Source organism: Ruditapes philippinarum, unplaced genomic scaffold, assembly GCF_026571515.1.
Source record: "Ruditapes philippinarum isolate M1 unplaced genomic scaffold, ASM2657151v2 ctg1525_1_1_1_1, whole genome shotgun sequence".
In the NCBI taxonomy this organism is placed as follows: Eukaryota; Metazoa; Mollusca; class Bivalvia; order Venerida; family Veneridae; genus Ruditapes; species Ruditapes philippinarum.
The window spans coordinates 236,932-263,960 of record NW_026864043.1 but is presented as its reverse complement, the minus strand read 5'-3'; the positions used below and the strand labels follow the sequence as shown (position 1 = coordinate 263,960).

The following is a 27,029-nucleotide window of genomic DNA, read 5'->3' as shown; positions in this document are numbered from 1 at the left end:
TCCAATTCTTGCAAGTTTATTCCAAATTTTATGTGAGTCCCCTTTTATTAATAAAACACATATGTGTTCCTGGGTACAAAATTTAGTGGTTTTTTTAGTCTGGTGTATGTGGCTGTCTCCAAGGTGATATGATTTGTTATATTCCAAGTAAGACTGTACAATAACTGTTGGAAACATTTAATAACAGAAAACCCATATTAATGACATTCAAGATATTCAGTCTGATATTTTGCAAAATTTATCAATTAATTTATCTCTAGAAAATGATACATACAATAAATAAATTTGATAAATTCATAAAATTTTGCTAAGTTTCAAAAAATAAAAGAAACAAATACATGTATATAATTCTTCTTGGAATCTCCCTGTTTATTTTGTTCCTGTTGGGAGTCTGTAACACTGATATATATATATAAAATACAAATGAGTTAAAACATCTGACTACTTGAAATGTTATCTTTATGCCATGGAAATATCTTAAAAACATCTAATAAAATCTACAGAACTTCCTTATTACATCTAAGTGCCAATCAAGGCTTTAACCCTATAAAAAATATACAAAATAGAGTGAGAGAAAAAGGCTTATCAGTATTTGGCTGGAAATACATTAAATAATAAATTTATGATACAGCTGTACTATGTTAGACTTTTCTTTTGTTTCAAAACTTTTTTTTCTGTTGAATTTACATTTTACTGTCAATGGTGACCAGTGGACCTACAGCCATCAAATTTGTGGCATACTCTGAGGTTCTGAACTTGTTTAGGTGAATATTTTAATCAAGTATGTTGACATTTATAATCCTTCAAGTGGCATATTGGACATAAGAAAGTGGTAACAGTTTAGCTTGCACAGGCCTTCAGATTTCAAAACCATGTCTTGACAGACATGCCAGAAAAGACAGAAAACTGATCTACTGGGCAGTGGAAAGGGAATAATATTTTTGAGCCTCCTGTTGCTATTTGGCAATTGGAAGTTAGTATTTTGTATGGAAGTCAAGATAGTCATTTTGCTACTTTAATGACAAATTATTACACATTTAGTTGTAAAATTTAAGTTAAAATTAGAAGTTAAAATTAATTATTTCTGAGGCATAATGTGTCTGTAACTTAATTAGTAACTAAAACTGATGTATACACTAGCAGTTAAGGGTTTGAACTTGTAACCCTTGGCTTTAAAGAACAAGTTTGGTGTTACTGCTGTGCCCATAATATACATGTAAGTTTGAAATGCAAACAAAAATACAGTGACATTACAGGTTTTGCAGCTGCAGTCACAGACACCTGGAATGTACCACCTATATAGATGACTTTATTTCTTATTCCTGACAGTTGGTATCAGTACACATGAAAACAAACACCTTATTGTGCAAAGATAATACTCTGGCTTAAAAGCATTTTTTGAACCTTTTAACATCTCAGACAAAAAAGTAGTACCACTGTGTAGGAATATAATCAGCAATCTAGCTCACTAGATGTTCCAACAGATAACAATCTACCAACTGCATGGATTTCTGTGGATTTTTTTCCCTCCTCAGATCTAAATATTTTATGCTCTGCATCTGTTGCAATACATTTAGTTTTTTATGTTAAAAGGTCAAAAGGTCATGACTGAACACATGTGATTTACTTTTTTATCTCTTTTTCATCAATTAACAACCATCGCAACTTTTTTACCCTTTCATTTAACAATCCAGGATGTTCCAACTGCAGATAATAATATAAGCAAATTAAATTGAAGGACCTGAATTAAACGAGACAATTTAAATGAAATTTCATTGAGTAATAAAAACAAACAAAAATATATTATTAGGTTGATGACTTCTCCCTTTACAAACAATAAGATATCTTTTCATAGCCTAATACTTGTATTTTTCTTCAATATAAAGGTGATACATGCATTCTCGGTTGCATGAATTCAAATAAAATTTCAGAATTGAAAGTGGTAATTGACATTTTTCCAGTTATAATTGACCTTTCTTCCAATTTCTTATTTGGCATCCTTCATTCTGTATGAACAATTAATTGCCCCTCGCTAAATTAACAATATAAAGGTTGACATAAAGTGGTGTTTTATTTCCCAAAACTGATACCCTATTCATCAACTATTCTTCCAATACAAATTTTACAGTCATACAAATAAAACTTGTTGATTAAATTGTTTTTCCCCAAATGCTGATATATCGTCTCCCAGACAATTTTACACCCTTACGAGATGCCAAAGAAGGAGCAAAAAATGACCCCAAAGGCACACATATTGATCCAAATAATTCCAGGAAACAATTGAGTTCTTTTACATGGTATATTGATTCTAACAGACAATGATCAGCATGTTAAGTCAGAGAAGTTGCTTGTACGAAGTCAATAATCACAGGCATGTAGCAGCGTGCGTCTAAATATTCTACAGTCGGCTCTCAATTGTATCCAGACTATTGATACATTTTGCTTCCAAATCATTTTAAAACTGATTAAGAATGACTGGTGAAAAATTGAGCAGATTTTTTTAGATTCCAGAAATTAAATTAAGAAAGTTAAGAAAATACAATCTTTCATTATTTTTGCCCACCTAGCCAATGGCTAAATACAATATTTTAACTTCACCCAATTTCAAAGTAGGCGATATCAACTAAAGAAGAAAGATCAAAAATTTTAAAATATCCCCGTATGTATTGTCCTAAACTCTAGCAGAAATCAAGATGCTATATCAGCTTATTCGAATTTTAATAACTCTTGTATTGGAAGAAAAAAAATGTATACATATATACTTTCTTTTGCTTAAAAGTTGTAAGACATGCTTCTTGGTAGGATTTTTTCAATTACTACAAAGAAAAAATCATGGTCAGGGATAATTATCCTACAAATATCTTTCTTTCAAAAAATATGACACATCATTACCTGATTTAATTTTCAATTACTCCAACCCCTCTTGTATACATTAGGTTAACATTTGAAACCCAATATAGTAATTTATGTGATTTTAAATACCTGCCTGAATTTATAACGGGCACTCACTGTTAAAATAATTAAATGAAAAGATAGAGACTGGCCAAAGAGACCACCCACATTGATTGACAATGTGCGTAAGTGCGGAATATTTTGTTTTAGTGCCCATTTTTTCATGATTATATATGACTTAAAACAAAATGTATGGTGTTCTGTTAGGGCTTTAAAGTTTGAATTGAGAAATCTGAAATGCTTAAAACATGAAAGTAGAATTAGACATACAAAAATCCGAAAAAAGAACAAGAATGTGAAAATTTCAAAATTATCTTTCAGGGGCAGATAACACAAGTATGATGGTGACTCCCTCATTCTTTTGTTCATTTAAGATTTCCCTTTAACTATGCAAAGTTTAAGAAAATTCCTCTGCCCAGAGTTGATATTATTTTCCATTTGCACCTTAAGTTACTTAGTTAAAGTCTTTATTGTAAATAAATAAATGTTTAAAATGGCAAAAAGATATTTTTAACTCAAATTCATTACATATTTCATGAACTGTTAGGGCAAATTCAATAAAATCATGCAGATTCACACATGTTTTGTTTTTTTCCATTTTTTATAAAAGAAACTAATTCTTTATAAAATGCTGACAGCTTGCATTTTTATCTTGTGGTTTTCAAAATCTAAAAATATGTTTATTTTTATACTACTATAAACAGACAAGAGGAATTGTTCAAACTACCAAGGGGAAGATGTAATTATTTCGCTCTATCTAGTATTACTAATAATACAGCATGTTGAAAAGAAAAATTCAATGATGCTGAAAATAGAATGAATATTTTAAAACATTCAGTGACTGGATTCAGGGTTTAAATGTAAGCTAAGGTCATATTGTTGGCAGATGGTTTAAAAAATGAGCTTGTGGTAAAGTTATTAGTATTAAATGTATTACAAGCCATGAATTTCAGTACCTTCAGAATAATCTTAATGTCCGTTATTATTCTTCATTAAAACCATAATTACGTAAATTGTATATCATACTACATTGTATCTTATAAAACTGATTAGATACAAAATTAACTATATAACAAGAGCTGCCGGTAGAACAGCATGCTCAACTATTTTCAGTGTTAAGTGATAGAAAAACAAGTCAACCTGGGTAATATAGATTTGTTCTCAGTTCAAAAAAGGCCACAATTCAGTCAAAATCCACATTAGATTTATGGGCCTTGGATAGTTCATAATTCTTTAAACAGCTAGTCGAGCTAAAAACTCATATTATACCGAATTGCATAAATTTGGACAATCCCAGTGGTTCTGTGTGAGATATCTTGAGAATTGCACTTTAAACATGCAATGGCTATATTATAATGATTAATTCATACTTTTTCTTAGTTGGAAAGACAGCTTCGTCATGCAATTATAGACACTGTAAGACATTAAGTAGAAGCAAATTTAAGTCAGGATTATATGACGTCTGCCTCTGAACCAAAATAATGATTCTACTGATTTGAAATTTGAGGCAATAATTAACTTAAATACAATTTATTTCAACAATCCCCTCTAAAATATGCCACACCTGATACTAACTTGTTTACATCCTACATGAAACAACTTTTTTACATCCTACGCGAAACAGACATATTTTTTAATGATTTGATGATGCCAGCATTTAGACATATTAGCTTTAAGTCTACATAAATAAAGATTAAGTTGCATTATTGTACAGAAGGATGGAAGTAAATGTCAACTCAATTTTCATTTTATCTAAGCAGTGTTATTTTAAGCTCAAAAATCAAGGGCAGTAATCAGTGTGATAAATTAATGATCAAAAAGACTTGGACATTATAAATCCAGTACAATTATTTATATATTGTATTTGATATAGATTACACTTTTTTATCTATGGTGTAGTAAAACATCTAGTTAATGAAAAGCATAGTATACAAATTAATTAACAGCTTTATGTAGAGCATATATTTGACAAACTGGCAAGGGCCACAACTCATCAGATATGGCATACATTTGTGTTTTTTGGGGGGTTTCGTTTTACAGTGCACAAACACAATTTAGGTCATATCACATTGAAACAGGTTAGATGATTTTGGCTAACCTCTAGTGTTACAGATCAAAACCTGGTGACCTCATCTGTTCACAGACTCCATTAAATCAAACCCATTGAGTTGCTTCTTACAATCATACATAGATAAACAATGGATGCAATTCAACTCTAAAAGTCCATCCCTCAGCCAATCATTTTACTCTAAAATATAATGTCAAGGGTACACATACTAATCATCAAAAATTTATTGCTATATAATTTTGCAAGAAAGATCTTGCATCACAATATGTCTTCTTTTTATTTTTTGTGGGGGGGGGGGGGGGCCGGGGTTGACTGACAGTTTTTGAACCTTACCGAAACCACTCAGCCACAAACGCCCCAAACTAATATATGAAGTAAACATCAATGTATATTCATAACACCATACATGTATATAATAATTATTAATCATTTTAATACAAAGCCTCTTCTGTAATCTGTAATTCACCAGACAACTGTTTGTAAAATCTCTCCATTCATACAGCTCCATTTATTTTTTGTTTTGCTATTATAACAAAAATACCCCCACAATCAATACAGTTATATTTCTCCTGGCAGGATGATAATGTTCCGATGTGCATGTAGATAATCGGTTTCAATTTAACCAACATTTTGCATATTTAATGATGATTTGATGGCTACACAATGTTTGTTGTTGGTTTTTTCTTCCATTATTAAGCTTAAACAAATAAACTGTTATACACAATGTACTGGGATTTTTATTTAACCGATTGAGTATTAAAATATATGCATTTTGGAGAAATTTGTTGTGAATATAAAATTCATTGATTCTCTTCAAGTGTTCAACAGCTAAGACTCGGGTACTGTAGTCCCCAGGACAGAACAGCACCTGTCCTGATTTTCTTTCCAAAATAGGTACTAAATTATTATAATTAAGAATGTCCATAAGGGAGATAACTGAGGAAATATGCAAGCAAAAGTTATGTTCCATTTGATAATCATCATGTTTGCCTTGCCACTATGTTAATATATCCCTGACATAAAAATATTTTGGCTGACTGGATAATGTGTCAGACTAGTTAATCTTAAGATTTCTGACCGCATTGGTTCTGTCACCCAGTCAGAGGCAAGCCATGGTTTCCCATCGTCGGATACCCACGGCCGAACCATTATCATTGATTGCATGTTATGTGACATGTTTATCAGTCGTGGGTATCCGACGATGTGGTTTCCTTGAGCATTAGAAACCGGTACATTCATTGCTTTAACAGTACTGGATGGTTCCAGGAACAGATTGGAGTGTTTCAATAAGCTTAATACATTGTTACTAAAAACATTTTTGGCCGCTTATAATAGGCTTTCATTATATTTCCTATATTAGGGACCGCTTAAAAAAAATAACTTAAATTCATTTAAATGTCATTAACATGACCAATAGTTCTAATTATTTTCTACATACTTTAATCCTGCTGTAAGCTAGGTCCAATTATAAAGGATAATTATTTAAACATTATAAATTAATTGTAGGATATCTTTCAATAGTGGCTGCAACATTATTTAAATTCAAATGTCTAGCTGACTGTATGTTAATCTACAGGAAATACGATCAAGGTTCATTTACCCTGCATGGAATAAATCTTTCTAATAATTGTGATGTTTCCTTAAATCATCTCATTTAAAAAGATTATGCCTTAAGGGATTATAGATGTTGGGAAATTCTAAATGTAATCCATCATTTAAAGAATTATTTGATCAATGTGGATGTTCTGATATTATTTACTTCTGTCAGATAATCTTTGAATTTGATTGAAGTTTAGATACTTCACAATGTGGCTGATCATACCAATTATATGATTATAATATATGGAAAAAAAACATGGTTTTAATTTACTGTTACATGTCAGTTGCAGGACCTATATACGATGCCCCCTGAAGACTGTTTAAGTATTTTTACTATTATAATAATTTCTTATAAGTAGTGCATCATGGATAATTTAGCAAAAATGTCCCAATTTTCAGAGGCAACCTTGTTTCTTTTTTTCTTTTTTTTTTTTTCCAGGCCCCAACTGGGTAACCCCATTTATTTCAAATTCTTTTACATTTATACATATAATAGTACATATTTATAGATATAATAGTACCTCATTACAACAGAATATTAAAATAATTACTAAATTTGAGTATAAAGCTATATTTTTGCTGCCTGTTATTGAAAAAAAAAAAAATATATATATATATATATATATGAAGAGGTATAAGTTACCATGAATTTTTGTCAATATACTACAGATGTGTATGTATGGGGGGAAATCGGTATAATTTTATACATTTTAATAAAGATATTACAACACACATAGCTTTATACCCTTCGAGTAAGTACATTATAATAAAACCATATGTACAATGTAAGAACATTAATTAAGAATGGTATTATCCGGTTAAATTTATTTATCTAATTCAGTATGTCAGTGTAGTTTATTCAATTAAAGATCTTACTAATTGCCATCTATTATTTTCATCTTCTGTCAAGTTTGTATCATTATAAATATTCCATGCTAATTTAAGACTATTTTTAAAACCAATACATGTGGGTAGCACCTTTTTTCTCTTTGACAAATAAATATATCTTTTTAGTTCTAAAAACAAAATGTCATATTTAAAATCTTTAGATTCTGAGCCTAAAATAACTGATTTACAGTTGAAACATTCTTCAAAATTATGTATGTTATCTTGCAGATATTGAAAAAGGCCTTGAATCTTGTGACATTCCCAAAACAAATGCAAAAGTGTTTCTTCATAACAATTACAACAAGAAACATGGCAATGCCATGAAACCAGGTTTTCAATTATCACCATTGTAGATAAATATGTTGTATTTGAAATACAAATACAAGCAACAAACAATGTAACTATGTGCAATGTAAAACATGAATAATGTAGGAGGAATTGCCACTGAAGAAGTGTTCACTATAATATTATGTATAAGGAAAAAAACAAAGGGCCATAATTAGGTCAAAAACTATCCAATCACAAAACCCCGACAATATGTGCCAGGGTGCTTGATGACAAAGCTTCTGTGAAAGTTTGAACAAAATCCGTTGAGAAATGTAGGACGAGTTCAGCACAGAAGAATTTGTTCACTATAATTATATTGATAATTCTTTATAATGAAAAACAAGTTACAAAGTAGACATGAAATAATATATCATATCTTTTTTAAATTACCTCCAAAGATGATATGACCTTTGACTGCCAAATCAAGTTAAAATCATGTAAACAGGATTTTCAATGTTAATGTCACTGTGACCTTGACCTTGGAGCCAGCCATGCAGAACATGCGTTCTGCACGTCATCTTGATGTGGTAAACATTTGTCTGAAGTTTCATCAAAATTCTTCAAAGGGTTGAAGAGTTACAGAGCGGACAGGATTTTCAATGTTAATGTCACTGTGACCTTGACCTTGTAGCCAGCCATGCGGAACATGCGTTCTGCACGTCATCTTGTCGTGGTAAACATTTGTCTAAAGTTTCATCAAAATTCTTCAAAGGGTTGAAGAGTTACAGAGCGGACACAATTTCAAGTTAAAATCATGTAAACAGGATTTTCAATGTTAATGTCACTGTGACCTTGACCTTGGAGCCAGCCATGCGGAACATGCGTTCTGCACGTCATCTTGATGTGGTAAAACATTTGTCTGAAGTTTCATCAAAATTCTTCAAAGGGTTGAAGAGTTACAGAGCGGACAGGATTTTCAATGTTAATGTCACTGTGACCTTGACCTTGGAGCCAGCCATGCGGAACATGCGTTCTGCACGTCATCTTGATGTGGTAAACATTTGTCTGAAGTTTCATCAAAATTCTTCAAAGGGTTGAAGAGTTACAGAGCGGACACAATTTCAAGTTAAAATCATGTAAACAGGATTTTCAATGTTAATGTCACTGTGACCTTGACCTTGGAGCCAGCCATGCGGAACATGCGTTCTGCACGTCATCTTGATGTGGTAAACATTTGTCTGAAGTTTCATCAAAATTCTTCAAAGGGTTGAAGAGTTACAGAGCGGACAGGATTTTCAATGTTAATGTCACTGTGACCTTGACCTTGGAGCCAGCCATGCGGAACATGCGTTCTGCACGTCATCTTGATGTGGTAAACATTTGTCTGAAGTTTCATCAAAATTCTTCAAAGGGTTGAAGAGTTACAGAGCGGACACAATTTCGTTTGACGCCCGCCCATCCGCCCATCCGCCCATCCGCCCATCTGCCCATCCGCCCATCCGCCCATCCGCCAGCCATACCCCAATCTAATAACCAGGATTTTCAAAATTGAAAACCTGGTTAAAAAGTACACATTTTATTGTTCACAATTTTCATTTTAAACAGAAGTGAATTTGTAGCAATAATTCTATGAATAATTCTTGTTTGGAACCACTGAATGTATGAATCTTTTGTACAATGGAAAACATAACTATGAATTAAATGCCAATTAATGTGATCACCTATAAAGCATGTGTTCCACTTTTCTTGACTTGTTGGTAAATCTGAATTCTTAACTAAAGTTTCATATACATATTTCTTATTACTATTCATGAACAAAAAAGGTTTTATATAACAACTTATAATAGGGTATTGAACATTGTTTCTTTTACCTACCTGATGTAGAGCTCCAATACAAAAATAGGACCTTGTTTTAAGGTCTCGTCGGAAAGGCACTTTGTATTGTCGGTGGTAGAATCAGACCTACAACCCCTGCATGGATACTACTAAAAGCAAGCATGTTACCACTGGACCACAGATCTGTTAATCTTGGTAGGTTGTCCTTGCTATATATAAAGCCTCGGTCTCACTTATACCCGGCAGAGCCCAGGACCATCCCTGTAAGTTACCGGGATGATCCGGGACGATCCGGGATGAAATTATTGTTGCGGTCATACTTACCCTGGCAGCACTACAGTACTTCCCTACTAACCACCCAGGATGCGCTCCAGATCATCCAGGCAGAGCCCAGGTGAAGCTACGGTTCATGCCGGTGCTTCCCCGGTCGTTCCCGGATGACGCCGGAAGAGCCCCGGTTGACCCAGGCAGAGCCCCGGTCAATCCAGGCAGAGCCCCGGCAGAGCCCAGGACAATCCAGACAGAGCCCCGGTAGAACCCCGGTGGATTGAAAACGCCCGAAAATGATAACATTGATACATATTTTTTATTTAATATAATATCTATTGTTCCAGAATAGTAATTCATGATGATTTTCTGAAAAATCCTTATGCCATACTGGATAGAAAGGAAATGGGAAGGCTTTTGATACAAACAAGTCCAATCATCGCAAATTGTCCTTATTCTTTTTTAAATGATCTGGGCTTTGCCGGGGCTTTACCGGGATCAACCGTAGCTCTACCTTAATCCTCCGGGGCTCTGCCTGTAGTAACCGGGGCTCTGCTGGCATATACCGGGGCTCTACCGTAGCTCTACCGGCTATATCATACCCCGGATCATCCCCGGTTTGTGCCGGCAGAGCTACGGTGCTTTCCCGGTATAACCCCGGTCGTTCCCGGCAGAGCTAAGGATGAAGCCGGCAAAGCTATACCTTCCCGGATCATCCCGGACCACCCCGGTGATATAAAATATTTTATTCCATCCGGGGTCGAATGCCGGATGATCCCGGATCATCCAGGACGTTGCCGGCAGAGTTACGGATGTACCCCGGTTGTTCCCGGTCGTACACCGGTCGTTTCCGGATCACCCCGGACGTCTACCGGGGCTCTGCCGGGATGTAAGTGAGACTGTAGCTTAAGACTTTAATTGTTAGCGCTTAAACATGATCCAACATTTTTTATCTACCTTATACTAATATCTAGCTCTATCTTAACCTGACATGATTAGAGAGAACACATTATGACAGATGTCAGATTAACTAATTGTGTGGCAACTGAAAAACCACTTAATATAAATCCATCAGGAGAAATTGTACAGATTTAAGTCATAACATGCATGTGTTTTTCTGGATATGTCATTATAGCAATAAGATAAAAAAAAAAAGATCATTTTACAGGACTTTACACAGAAGAAATTCTTTATGCCCTCCTCTACAGCTCGAAGACATTCACCACCTTATAACTTGTTTCTTTTGCATCGGAAAACCTGATTAAAAATACAATTAAAAATATATTCTGAGCATCATATAATGAATAACAAACATAAACCAAAATATCTTACAACTAAGGGTACAGAATGCCATCTGACACATACCACTGTAAAGTCTGTGGACAGATAGCGACTGATAGCTGGTTGAATGGACGTTACTGGGCAATCTAAATGCCACAACCCTATATGTACCGTACATGTATTAGGGGGTATTTGATATGTGCCAACTTTATGCAAATTTCATCATCACATAAAATAAGCAACCAAGGTAAAAACAGATATAATTACAGCTATAATACAGCAGGTCCCTTCAATACATTTCCAATGACTTCATTAACAAAAGACTTATCAAATACAGACAATCTATAATGATGCACATTTGCAGCACCTGTATAAAGCTCAGAGAGAATGATATCTGATTTGCAATTCATAAGGGATATAACTCTTATATACCACAGGATGTTGCTGATTTAAATAACCAAATTGCAGCTATAACTTTGCACATTATGGTCATAGATCCCTTTGAAAGTTGGTACATCAAAAAAGGTTTATTTACAGTTTTATTTCAATGATAAAATAAACTTCTGACACAGTCTACAACTATCAGGTATAAATCAGCTTTTCTCACTTTTCAGTTTCAACCCATGAACAAATATCTATAAAAAAAAAACAAGTAAATGAACTAACGAAGGCTTCTGGGTTTTGAGCAAATTAATACTTTTATAGCAGCTCACTGAATAAAAATCAAGCAAGCCTTCAAAATATTAAACCTCAATATTATATTACAGTCTTAATGTAAAGAACATTATAAAACTTCAATTAATTTATGATGCCATTAATTGATATCAATATCCAATTTGGTAGACACATAGTCACCTAAAACAATGTTATCTTTAAAGCCGCAGGTCAAGCTATGTCAGCCCGAGGCTAGGATAATGTCAGAAGATTTAGCTTTAGGGAACCAGTTGGCACGTCAAAGAGCCAAACAGGCACCGTAGTAAAATAAATAAACTATTAACAAGTTTGATTGAAATCTGATAAATCAGATTTATCAATTAATCTAACGGGATATCATCACTTATAAAACACACAGATATAAATTATACTTTAAAACTTAAACAAAGTCGAGTGCCTTTATTTAATGTTATTCCAAACAAATGACGGGCAGAAACAAATCTGTTCATATGATACCATCACACAGTATTAATATCATAGGATTATGAAAGAAGTAGCGTCTGCCGCTTATAATTATATAGTTAATGCCTAGACATAAAGTCTAATGGAAACAAACTTTGTTCTTTTCCTAAATGTCATAACACTTAAAGACTCCTACATGGTGACTGGGTAGAAACTATTTGCATGCTAAGCAATAGAATGTCACCTTAATGCAGTAACATGTTAAATAAGGATTTAACCCATTACCGCACTAAGGTGATGAATATCAAAACATCTAGATTTGTTTATAATGTGCAAATTGGGCCTATAAAAACTGGGCCTATTAGAGATAATTTCATAAAGGGACTAAGTCTTTAAGGCATTTATTTAGTTCTTCTTTTTTATTCTATAAGATACAAAAGTGTGTGTTGACCTGAGGTGTATATTTGCCAGTATGATGGTCTAAGTCATCAATTTTTACATTTTATTGAAGCTTAATTTAAGTACAGATGTACCGGTACATTTGTATTAGACCCTTATAAAAGACCAAAAATAATAGTTTATTGTTTTTATGCTGATTTTAACATCTTTCTTGTCATATATAGGTCAATGCAGGTATTGATGAACCTGACCTAACAGGCTTTCCTGAATATAACTTAAGGAATCTCTTTACTCTTTTTTTTGCCAAAATATGCCTATAAATATTGAAAGATGAAGGGTACTGGTAAAATGCTGCACATACATGTGAACTTTTTCTGGTGCCAAGTAGGGAGATTTGACCCTAAAAGTAGGTAGATTGAGTCTGTTGGGAGGGAGATTTTTGAAAACCGGACTTTTTGCGTACAGGATGCTATATGATCTTCTGAAATTGTTCATGTCAACTTGTAGCCATTCTACATCCTGCTTTAATCAAACTTGTCATCTAATGAAATCAGCATTAAAGTTAGTCATTATACATTATGAAAATTATAGAAAAACGTTTCTTTTTTGTCATTGCCATTTATTATCACTCTCAAGAGTTTAGTCGTTAATCAAATCTTTTTCTGGGTAATAAATCCAAAATAAAATGTTGGCGATGGTGGCTTTTATATATTAAAGCTGCTGTACTTAAAAGCGAATTGCGGTTAAGAAACTTAACTGTCGGTTAAGTTATCCACAATAAAAACCTTCATATAGAAACCGAGATCTTTATCTTTATAATTTTCACACAGAAACTAGGCTAGTTTGATAAAAATAAAAAAAAATTTTATGGAGTCACGCTTATCATTATACAAGTACATCAAATTTATTGTGAATGTTAAAAGATGTTTAATATATACATGGATACTATGTACTATAACAATCATTCAATTGTGCTTCTTTTTTTGGCACACCTAAGCTGAATCAAAAGTCATTTTGAACATTTTTAATAGGCTAAAACAGAGATAGACATAGATATCTGTCTCTGGCTAAAACAAAATTATTATTATAATTAAGTTCTTGTTTTAATTAAGCGTAAGCTAGCTGCTGAATGTTGTTGTTTTTTACATTTTCTATGTCTTCATTTTATAATGTTGAAATTTCCTTTAAACTATTATAAACTTAATATAAATACACTAGTAATTCTAAATTTAAATAAAATTGAGAAAATGATTTTTTTGCTCTCGTTACCTTCAAAATACATGCCCTTCCTTGAAGAATGTTAACCGAAATCTAAATCTATACAGTTTTATCAAATGCATTAAATTGGATTTTAAGAAAACTTTAATTTATTTTTTTCAAGATGAAAAAACATAAGGGATGATATGGATAATTCAAATTTCAAAGATATTACACTTTGGAAAAAAGGAGTGGTCTAATTTAGTACCAGCCTCTATAAGCCATGGATGGTTAAGGTTCAAATGATCACAAATGATCATACCAATGCTGGGATAATCCTGACATTGTAACATATATGAGCCGCGCCATGACAAAACCATCATAATGCATTTGCGACCAGCATGGATCCAGGCCAGCCTGCGCATCCGCGCAGTCTTATCAGGATCCATGCTGTTCGCTTACAAACCCTATTACAAGTAGAGAAACTGATAGCGAACAGCATGGATCCTGATCAGACTGCGCAGATGCATGCTCAGGTCGCAAACGCATTACGTTGGTTTTGTCATGGCGCGGCTCAATTATTATAATAATTATGATTTCGAATAAAACAATATTATTGTGTACATTATAATAATTTATTAATTCACTAAGGAATATATCAAGTTTGCACTTAATATTCAAGCTGAATTTTTTCCTAGTTTATTTAGTTTGTACTTTGCAAAACATTTCTTAACAAAATAATCATGAGGACTGTATAATTATGCAAAACCTCTACATGACCTAAATTTTCTGTAGACTATAAAGCTCTGTATTAAATTTCCCGCCATACCATCAGTTGGGCATTAATTTGATTGTTTTCTTCCAAGACCAAACATCAATGCATGGCTCAGTGGGGATATCATCCAGACTCAAACATCATCGAACTGTCTGACAACCACTTCTCTCTCGACAATATCAAAAGTCAATGTTTATAAGAAAAATAAAACTGTTTTAAACTTCTATAAACAATTACAGTCTCAATATATCAAAATTTGAACATATAGCTTTATACTTTATAAACATGTCTTGTCATATTGTATATTATTCATTCATTTCATTTATAGTCCTGAGTTGGTCTAAAATATTCAAAAGAAAATCACTGTGTAACAATAGAAATCTCCTTGGAATAGAATGGTAGACATATTTTCAGAAACTGTATGACAAATCTTCGACAAAAACCACTCAGCAATCCAAATTTTTGATACCCTTTCATGCAAAGGACTTTTGCTATTATATCAGAAAAGAATCACTTTTCTGTAGAGATTATTTTCAATCATATCCCATAATGCAACAACATTTTCCTTGGAATTCCCCTGTGCTTCAAACACTTCCTGTTGAACAAGTCTAATTAAAGTCAGGCACACAATCTTGTCATCCTAGCACAGTCATAATGTTTTTACAGAAAAATTGTCTCCAGGAAATGCAAATCAGGATGAAAAAAAAACATGAAAACAAAATTCTTACACATAGCTAAATTGAAGTTTCACCAGAATATTGGCTGCACAAAATAATGTTATTAACCCATTAAAATGATATCACAAAGGTTAGATTTTAATTAAATACAAATTCTTCCGATCTTGAATTTTAAATAATCAATTTAATGTTAGTCAAAGTACCGTAGAAAATGGTAGAAGACTGTAAGTAAAATGGTAGAAGAGACTATGACTGTGTTACTTTTAGAACAAGATTTAACTTAGTACTATTAAATGTAACTTAATTTACAAACTATATTTTCAACTCCATTCTACCAAATGTCACTTAATTTAGTGTCCCCCCTCCATTTAACACCACAATGTACCCTTATTATTTATCTTTGTACCTTAAAAATTATGCTTGATGTAATGTTCAGCTTGCAAATCGCAGATATTTAAATTTGGAACCCTCACTGTTAGGATTTCAGTATCATATTGACAATTTATAAATCAAGTTAATATTAAGAGTCCATTCTTAAGTGTCTGGAGTTACACATCATTGCTGGACTATAAGTTAAATCTAGGGATGATCCAAGGCACAGCCACCACCAGGGATTGAAACCCGGCACTCCAGTCTGCTTACATTAATTACTGTTTAATGGTATCGGATGAGTCCTTTAAACTAATACTTATAGGTTCCATACATATTATTGTTGATGACTACACCAGCTTAAAGTTAGATACATGTATTTAAGAAAACCAAGGGTCACCCCTGAAATGGGGCAACTGTTGTTCAAGGCAGCTTTGCTGTTCTGGCAGCAGACTGTCACAGATGGTAGAGGCCAGCTGCCAACTTGACACCTTAAAAGTTCAGAGGGTTTGAATTAAATGTGACACAATACTTTCCCCAGTTGTATAGTAAAGGGAAACAGAAGTAATACTAGTATTATAATTAAATTAAGCATTCAAAGTCATGACATAGGTAGATTTAAAAGTTGCTATTAATTCTTTAATACATCTGCTTGCTGTTCAGAAGAGTTATCGAACATTCTGTTTCCATGTTAATTTTTGTGCAAAATCACCAGCCAAAAAAAAGCAAAACAACTGATAAGATAAACATCGCATTGGTCGGTCAGATGTGTCCATTTGCCCTTCTCCGCTGTAGCAGGAATAATCTTCCTTTATCTTAACATTTGAAGCATTCTATAATCCTGATAAATGTCTGGCAACAGCTGTCCCTGAATAATTTGCAAGGATTAGTGCAGAATGTATCCAAATAAAAACCTAATCTTGTTATTTCAAACTGGCAATAACCATTGGATATTTGAGAAAAAGTTATAATCATAAAGGATCTTGTAACATGTGTGCAGAATTTTCCTCTGTTTTATATGAACTTTTGACATCAATGTAAATTAAAGGAATTAGTAAGTTAAAATTAAATATTAAACATAACAAAGTCTGTTTTTGATATTTCTTGGGGTTTTTTTTTATCTACATAATTATGGTAGCAAAACTATAACTATTACAAATTTACCTGAATGCAGCCTCATTATCAATGTAATCAATTTTAATTAATTAAGACAAGTAAGAAATTTAATACAATGAAATTTCTACTAGGTGAATGAACTTAAATACATGTACATCTGTACATACACTGGTTTTGGACCTTATGTTTTCTATACTATTGTCCAGTTACTGTGTAGTTCAACTGTTGAACTACATTTTGCAATTAAGTTACTTTGGGGGCAGGGGACCTAAAAATGAAAAAATTTGTATTTCAGTGTGACTGATCAGTAACACAATTCCAAATATTTCAAAATCTGTTTCACAGGCAGATAACCAGTTGCACAGCATTATTCAATGATATATGACATACATTGAAGAAAATAATAGTTTGCATGCATTGCTCCTTCAAAAAATGACTGACAGCAATTTATATTTACCCCCACCCAGCCAAAATCACACCTAAAATATACCAATATGGGCAATCTTCATGAAGCCTTGAAGGTGCAGCATATTCCAGAATCCGCCCGATTCCTTTAAAAATATCAGTAACACGCTGTGCAAGCTATGGCATTTTCAGAAATGACCAATAAAGTGTCTGTCATACGTTTAGATTTTTCACAAAATTTATCTGAAATTTCTTACTTGTTTGGCGCCAACTGTCAAAGCTTGATTTTTAACTTTTTCACCTCCATTCGGAGAGTCAGAAATACATACAAAGCTACCAAAATGCTTAGTTTCGGGTAAAAACCCAAAAATACTTCTCATTTCCTACACACAAACAAGAAAGAATTACAATGACAGAGAAATATCAGAAGTTATCAGTACCTTCAAAACACCATGTCTGAGTTATTAAAAAATTTGACCGGGGCCATCATTCGAATATGTCCCCAGTGCCCCCTTTGTTAAACTGAATATATCACACAATCAGCATTTCAAAGTTGAAGCCATTTTAATACAATGTATTTCTTAATCAAATTATTATCATCATTCATCAATGCACTGATAACAATATTCAATTAATGCAATAACCATTAAGCCCGATATAGAAGGACTATTATTATGATCTTAATAGAAGTTATGATTATAACACCTTCAGCTATCTCTGTTATCTCTATTGAATCATTAGTAACATGATTCCTTTAGTCATTAGCAACTTTATCTGTCCTATCTTCAAATCTTCACCCATTATCTACATTATCAGCTACTACTGTAAATACAAACTGGCTGGTCGGGGATTTGAACCCCCCCAGGGGATGTACTGTAACAGGCATGGCTAATTGGACAACATGTGTATCAATTATCAAAACAATTATACACATGGTGCATAGTAATTATATCTGATAGAATACACTATACATGTACATGCTTTTGTGATAGGTAAAATACATTTAATTAGTGATGATAATTAGTTTTGCCACTTTGGTCAAGTGCAAAAGCCATTCCCGCCCCCTATACTGAAGGCTATCATAGTGGCCAGTTAGTGAATATTGAACTTTTAATAGGGGGCGGGGATGGCTTTTGCACTTGACCAAAGCAAAGGGGCCCTCCTACAAATCAGATAGCCTTGTTTGATGCTCTTTCTATTACCGTACTTAACCTGCTTTGAAACCAGAAATTTGAAAATAGAGTAAATCTTTTTGAATGTATATACAATACTATTATAGAAAAATGAATATTACTGAAAAGCAGTTTATGTCAAAGAAAAAATAAATTATTGCAACCTCTTTATTGTATATAATATTGAGCAAATCTTTAAACCCTTCATAATACCTTCATTCAACTTAAATTGCAAGAAACCTGAATGTTTATAATGAAAGAAAGTAGTGAAACTGAAATCATCTTGAAAATAATCATAATAAGCAAAATAGCTTTTCCCATTACATTTGTTGTGAAAGGTAGTACCATAAGGTATCAAAAGTAAATTGGTTGCCCAGCAGGTAAAGCAATTATCATGTCAGTATCTTGTCCCTGTCAGTCAGGTGCTATTGGTACAAGATAATCTATTATACACACTCCCATAACCTTATAATCTATCCGGCTATTATGATAATCTGTGTAGCTGGACAATGAGGTCAATTGATAATATTATCAGTATCAATATCAGAATTTAAATTAATATAAGAGTATAAAAGTTATTTTTTTAACTATATCTTATTTTTATAAAATCAATACTCAAAACTAACTGTATTGGTTTTGGGGGTTACGGGGAAGGGGTAATTTATCTTATGCATTGAATTTCAATATTTAATTTATCTTATGCATTGAATTTCAAATATTTAATCATGATAATAATATTTATGATAGTCACTAATTCTTGACCTTTTAAATGTTTGTGGCAAGAAAGTTACTTTTTGTTTGATATATTAAAATGTACATCAATAATTATCATATATATTAAAATTAACCTTAATTTCATAGCAATAAAAGAAGGGTTAATTTTTTTTTTACACAGATTATAAGAATCTTATAATAAGATACATATTATTTCAGAAAGACTAAAGTCCAGCTAAATCTTAGGTGACTGGTCAATACCAATGATTGTGATAATATACAATCTAAATCAACAATTACAGAACTTAGACTACTGGACAAACACGTTAGAGCTACATCAAGTGGACAAGTAGCACTATACTAGGTCCTTAACACTAAACACTCTTACAAATCATTCACAGTTTACACTGGGAATAAAAGTAAACTCTTTCAAGTATTGTCTTCAAATACCAACTGAAGGGTGTTTAACTACTTGCATCATTGTCCTTACCTATAATTCATTACATTCATTCAGTTAGCCAAACACTTCAAATGTCAGACCGTTTTCAGAAAAAGTCTACATTTTATTAAATTTATTGTGTTCTTTTGTTTGTTTCTTCGTAAGCTAAATCCCAAAGTAAACAACCTCGGTCAACAATGCAGGTTCCCACAAGTTTTATTAACTACTGTTTTTAATTTATGTTGTGAAAGAAAAAAAATCCAGACATTTTTATGGCACAGAAAAAGACGTCAAGATTAACATTTAAATAACGGCATTATAAAGAAAGTAAATAGATGATAAAAAAATTATTCCACAATCAATGACAGTGCAAAGATTATTTACTGAATGTGTGTATTGTAGATTTTTTGCACAATAAGAAAAAAGTGCAGTTACATTGTTCCCCTACATTTCACATACAGTTCTTAGTAAATTATATTTACTATGTATAAAATGATGACATAATATTTTCTCAATAAATTAAAGTTAACAAATTCTAAATGACAGTCAAATAATCATAAATGCACAGCAGTATTTACATTGTATAAAAGGGTTACATAATCGATAATTTGATGTATAACTCAGGTAAACGTGTTTTGTTTTATGTTATCATGATCCATATTTGGTTATATTATTCACAATTAAAAAATGTACATGACAATTTTTATTGTAATATTTTGGAACTTTAAGGATAGGTAAATTTTTAGGTAAAAGTCAAGATAAGAAATAAAGATAAGTCATTGTAATCAACAGGTAAACTTTTTATAGCCTTGGTGTCATGTATGTGTCACTTTCAGTCTTTCACTGGTCATGATAGACTTTATTGATCTCCCTGGCAAATATTTCAAATCCCACTCAGTGCAGGTGAAATTAATCAATCTAAGTTACTTGCTCAAGCAAATCAAGGAAGTAACTAGTGTTATACCACTCAAACCTAGGTCGTAGGACCTATCCATTCTAAAACAAGTGTCGTAGCACTGGAAGCATCAAATGATTATATGTGAAAGTAGCTAAGCTTAGCCATGTAATGAGTGATTTTGTTTTCAAGTTTAGTTTACAAGTGGCATCCAGAAAAGAATGTATTAACATTTAAACGAAACATATCCTGAAACGAAATGTAAAATACAAGGTGACCTGTTGCATGTTGCTAGGGATTTTACCCTGAGCTACAGCCTAACTGGGACTGTTAATGAACTAGTATGTGGAGCCTCAGACAAAATTTAACAGATACAGACTCTATACTATTGATCTTGAAAAAATGATTTCTATCTCAATTAATTGAAGAATAACATCCATACTGTTATACCAGGGCTCAACTACTGCCTGTAGCTGTAGAATCCTGAAGGACTATATAATACATTTGTAGTATTGATTTCCACTTTCACTGCAAAAAACAATTTATGATCTTTTGCTGGTGAATAATTTTCGTTTATCTTCATGCTTCAGCAACTACCATTTTACTATAAATCTTTGTGTATTTTATTCCTGAGACTCTTGGACAAGTCTTGTAACACAGTCTGATGTATTGCTTGTAAAATTCCATCTCTCCGCCCCCAAAACAATATTGAGTCAAAATCTGCTTGATTAATTACAAATTTTCAGGGTCTTTTTTTTTTAAATTTACTTTTAGTAATTAGGTGGACCTGGACTATATCCCACTGGGGGGATGCAATCTGCCATTTGTGACTTAATTTATTCATCTATGAACTGGTTATGGATGTTTTTGTTAGACCATTTCCATGCTTAAATATCTTAAATGGACTTGTCCATCATTCAATAACAGAAAAAACCATTTAATCGTTTTCAGCAAAACTTCAAAACTATTTACTTAGAGAATAGGGAACAGTGCAGACTATGATCAGACTGCACATTTTGGTCTGCATTTGTAGCAATGGTATAACCACCAGTCTAAGTATAAAGTTCCTTTTTACACTAAATCTAATGGTTTCATAATCATGTAAAGAAAAATATACCTAATGGTACATACAATGTATAACACTTGAGAAAATCTTTATGTAATGAAACATTTTCTAATTTGTTTAAAAATGCTGTACTATAAATACCACTACAGTCTCTACACTTTGGAGAAAGCACATTTATTTTGGATATAGCTGAATGTTTTAATCATTTTGTCAGGTGTAAATTACTTGAATGACCTTTCCCATACTATAAAATGTTGCCAAATTATGACCTTTTTCCCTTAATGTCATCATTTAACAATAGTCATGATATAAGAGGTAGATAATTCAATCCTGCTCAAGTGGTTAATGGGAAAAATTTATCCTTTGGCCACTTACAACCCAATTAAGCTGGAACATTTATAACTTTAATGGCAGATAATAAAATTGAAAAATCAGTCAATACACAAACCTTGAAAAATTTATTATACTTGAAGTATAATTGATTAAGCACAATTAATTTTCTGCCTTAAACATTATCAGTGATTTTTAGGTCCAATTTGGGGCAGAAATTCAGCCCAATTTTCCTATCGAAAAAGTTTATACCCCCTTCTTTATTTCTGGAGAAATAAAAAATCCTCCACCCGTTTTCTTTCATCCATTCCATCCAAAAAAAAATATGTTTTTGTAGCTTGAATAACAATTAAAAAATGTGCATGCAAGCTGACCTGGCTCAGCCTCTATACCTGCTCAATGGTTTCAGCAGGTTTAGACCTATAAGTTTGAAGTGATGATTTCCGTCCTTAGCCGTAAATCTTATTTCTTAGAAGTATTTTTCATACTTTAATATACAATCAATTTTATTTATTACTCAGCTGCTGAGGCAGTGCAGGGCAGCAGGAAGGTAACATAATAATGATAAAAAAAACAGTTAATTTTCCCCTATCACCTTGATTTTTGTCTGTATCATGATAAAGCTTTTCTAATATCATCCAGTGACAGCAAGTCCAAGTTTTATTTATACTATTCAATAAAATCATTTTCATCAAATTTCAAATAGCCAAAATGTAGTCTACATTTAAATGTACCTGATAACATGATGTACTTATATCTACTGTCCACCTATTGTTTTTTTATAATTGATTTTTTGCTTTTATCTTGTTTATGGCATCTTCTAAATGAAATAAAAGCATAACATTCTTAGCTTGCACTAATGCCAGTAATGTTTCAAGCAACATTGCAATAAAATTTATGTTACACTTGTCTTCAATACCAAACGTCGATTGAGTCACCATATAGCTGCACGTGCAAATTAACCGTGCACGACGTGATAACTTACCTGTGCTGTGTATGGCGGACTGGCCAAATCAATCCTATCATCTTGTAATTTGTCTCTCAACACTAAAGTGAGCTGTAATTTTGGGTAAACGACGATGTCACTCGGTCCTTGAAACTGACCGGCTTGTTCATTGCCCGTGCCCTGCGCTGGACTAGGTGAAGGAGGAGGGACATCCGTTACCAAGTTATCTAATGTGGGTCGAACTGGGGTTTGTTTAGGGATATCTTGGTCATCATCTTCCAACGTGAGATACACGGCCGTACCTCCCTTTTCCTTCAAAGTTTTAACAGCATCCAGTAACCGCAACCTGTCATCGCTTGATTCCACTCCAATGGCATCCAAATCCGGATCCCCGACTTGTTTACAAATTTCTAAATCATCGTAACCATTGTCTAGAAATTGCTGCGTGTATTTCGCTAAATCCAAAGATTTAAGCCAATTTTCAACGATGCTATCACTGCTCATTATAATCCAACAGTGGAAGGAATAATAAACAAAATATATCCAATATCATTGTACAAATCCATCAGGTTGTTTTCTAACCACACGCTTACACACAACTGATTGAACTGTGTGGGATTTTCTCATGTGCACCCATGCGCACGCATTGTTTTATTATGGTACGTGACGTCATTTGGAAAATACCTGTGCTAAAAATAGATAATAAAACAGGGGAGGCAAGTCATTCGAAAGTTACTTGCAGTGCAGAAAGTTAAACGAGTTCTCTTTCTTATCTACAGACTAAAGAGATCTTCAAATATATAAATACAGAATCCCTAAAGAAAGCCCAACACGGCAAAATTGAAAATGTTGCAGGCTCGGTTTGATTGAGACTGTTCATGGACGGTACTGGAAAGTGCAGGTTACCGTCCACGCCCCCTAGCACCGGCTTAAGCAGAATTCAACATTTAAACGTGAAATAGTAAAATTTTGAATTTAGAAACATCCGCAGATGGTTATTGAATATAGATCTAATAACATTATAATACTTTAGAAATGACCATGTCATTTATTTTAACTTCTTTATAATTTATTTACTATTACGGTAGTTAGTCTAATATTTTTACAGTAAATGGATCCCATTGGAAATGAGCTTTTAGCTTAATGGGCAATCCTAGGTTTACATAGAACATACTCATTAATCAATTTTGTAATTATTTTTGTTGCATTTATGTGTGTGTTTTTATATATATGCAAGTTGATATTTGTGATAACATTGTATGTGTATATGTCTATTCCCTGAATAAATCGATACGATGACCAGTTTATGTAAATTCACCACAAATGGGCAATTCGTGATGTCTTTGACTTTCCTTGCAATTCCTTTGCCAGAGACGTATTTCAAATAAATAGAGGATATTCAAGTTTTTTCTATAAATACATGATTTATTTTTATCGAGTGGTATGAAAATAAATATTTCATGAGTGGCGGTAGCCACGAGTGAAATATGGTAATTTCCATGCCACAAGATGAAAATAATTCATGTATTTATAGAAAAAACTTGAATTTTCTGTTTATTATATACATTTTTCTCTTTTTTTGCAATAAAATTTGAAAGACTTTCCCTTAAAATTTGTGTACTGGCAGAATTTAAAAGAAAGTAGTCCGGCGAGACACCAGTGAAAATACGGAAAATCTGTTTCACTGCAGTGAAAAAAGAAATTTTTATGGGGAAAATACGGAAAATGAAAATATGCATTTCATTTCATCAATATTTTTCAATATTTCATTCATGAATATATAATAAATAGAGGATATTTAAGTTTTTTCTATAAATACATTATTTATTTTCATCGAGTGGTATCAAAATAAATATTTCATGAGTGGCGGTAGCCACGAGTGAATTATGGTAATTTTCATGCCACAAGATGAAAATTAATCATGCATTTATAGAAAAAATTTGAATTTTTTTGTTTATTAGATACATTTTTCTCTTTTTTGACATTAAAATTTGAAAGACTTTCCCGTACTGGCAGAATTTAAAAGAAAGTAGTCCGACAAGACACCAGTGAAAATACGGAAAATATGTTTCACTGCAGTGAAAAATAAATTTTTACAGAGAAAATAAGGAAAATGAAAATACGCATTTTATTTCATCAATATTTCTCAATATTTCATTTATAAGTATATAATAAAAGTCTATTTGAAAGACCCTGGATAAATGTAGCTCTGCAGAAGATGAAATTTATAGAGAAACTATTATTTCTGCAAGTAACAATACAATATTGCTTTTTAAAACGATTTTTGACGAAAGCCCGCCGTCTCAAAATTTACAGGTACGTAGGCCTACATTATGCCACAGACATATAAACAATATATATTATAATATTATATTTAGCTCCATGATTATGCCCCATTTTATTTCTCAAAAGCTTTTTATTTTTGATCTCTTGTTATAGTTTTCCAAAAAGTTACTTATTGCAGGCCAATTACTATGGAAGCCCTAGAGGGACATTTTAAATTAATATTTAAAACTTATTATTTAAAATTTAATTCTTAATATTCAAAATTGAATTTTTAATATTTAATACACTGTACTTAAATCTTATCATTAAAATGGTCGCGGGAAACCATTCCGTTGACAGATTGACGCCACAAGTAACGACAGCGAGAATACGAGTTGCGAAGGAAGTAAAGTAAGTTGGACTTTATATACAAGAAAAAAATGTTTTGAATCACACTAGGACACGCACTTAATTTCATGGTGAGGACTGGCTTGGACGGGTTTATTCATTTATTTTGCAAAAGACAATCCGTCCCAGATTGTAGGGGTTATAGGTCAGAATATAGAGGGGAATATATATTAACTTGGTACAATTGTTCACCGCCATGACAAGGTGTGTGACACGTAAGACCCATGCTCAAAGGTCATGGTCACATTTAGGTGTCTTTTTATACCTTCAATGACTAGTCCATTTCTGATGCAGTTCACAGCGTCTACTGTTAAATAAGCATTACAATCTTGCAGGCTGGACATGTTGCCCTTGGGGATTTAGGTACTGTAAATCTTAAATAAAAAACCTTGATTTTAAGACGAGTGTTTAGGACCACCATCATCCTACTAGTATGATCATTGATTTACATTGGAAATTTACATTACCAGTCTTATAGGTTGTAGTAGTGTGCTTTTAAATGCCTGCAGTTTACGGAATGCCGTTAGGGCCATTGCCTATGAATGTGTTGATCTGAAACGTGATAGTCGATAGTACGATGGTGAAAACGCGAAATCACGAAACTACGATGGTGAAAATGCGAAAGTACGATGATGAAAACGCGAAAGTACGATGATGAAAACGCGACAGTACGATACTACGATGATGAAATCGTGTTTTCACCACTGTACTGTCGCGTTTTCACCATCGTCATTTCGTGATTTCGAGTTTTCATCATCGTACTGTCGTGTTTTCATCATCGTACTATCGCGTTTTCACCATCGTACTATCGCGTTTTCATCATCGTTCTGTCGTGTTTTCATCATCGTACTTTCGCGTTTTCACCATCGTACTGTCGTGTTTTCATCATCGTACTATCGCGTTTTCATCATCGTACTATCGCGTTTTCATCATCGTACTATCGTGTTTTCACCATCGTAGTTTCGTGATTTCGTGTTTTCACCATCGTACTATCGACTTTCGCGTTTCAGATTAACACATTCATAGGCGATGGCCCTAACGGCATTCCGGAATGCCGTTAGGGCCATCGCCTATGAATGGTTTGATCTGAAACGCGATACTCGACAGTACGATGATGAAAACGCGAAATCACGAAACTACGATGGTGAAAACGCGACAGTACGATGGTGAAAACACGAAAGTTTATCGCGTTTATCGATTTCGAACAAATATGTTCTTCGTCAGTGAATAAACAGGAAGTGAATAAACAGGAAGAGACGTCACATGACGTCAACGTCCGAGATGGCGGGAAACATACATTGTTACGTTACGTTATATTAAATTTCATTAAAAATTAATAAAGTTTATAAAGATTTCTATATATATATATTAACATTCACGGATTATGAAATACAAGTATTTCCTATATAAAATATATATATATATTTTTTTAATTTTAATAATAAAATTCTCATTTGTTTCCAGTGACTGTGAGCTTCACAGTTCCACATTATTTTATGTGAAGCTGGGTTCACATGATTTTATGTGAAGTTGGCAAACTTCACAAGTTGTGAAATGTGAACTTCCACACTTTTTTGTGTGA

General features: G+C 32.9%; 1 protein-coding gene across 1 annotated transcript in view; it reads right to left on the bottom strand.

The window, feature by feature from the left end:
* The window catches only part of LOC132724254 (uncharacterized), a gene marked incomplete at its 3' end in the record, with an annotated part of 80,942 nt that extends 54,897 nt beyond the window's left edge, over positions 1-26,045 (bottom strand). The window contains 2 exon segments of the mRNA XM_060709088.1: positions 22,814-23,463; positions 25,915-26,045. Coding sequence (XP_060565071.1) covers positions 22,814-23,278 — 465 coding nt within the window.
* Positions 26,046-27,029: the final 984 nt, after the last annotated feature.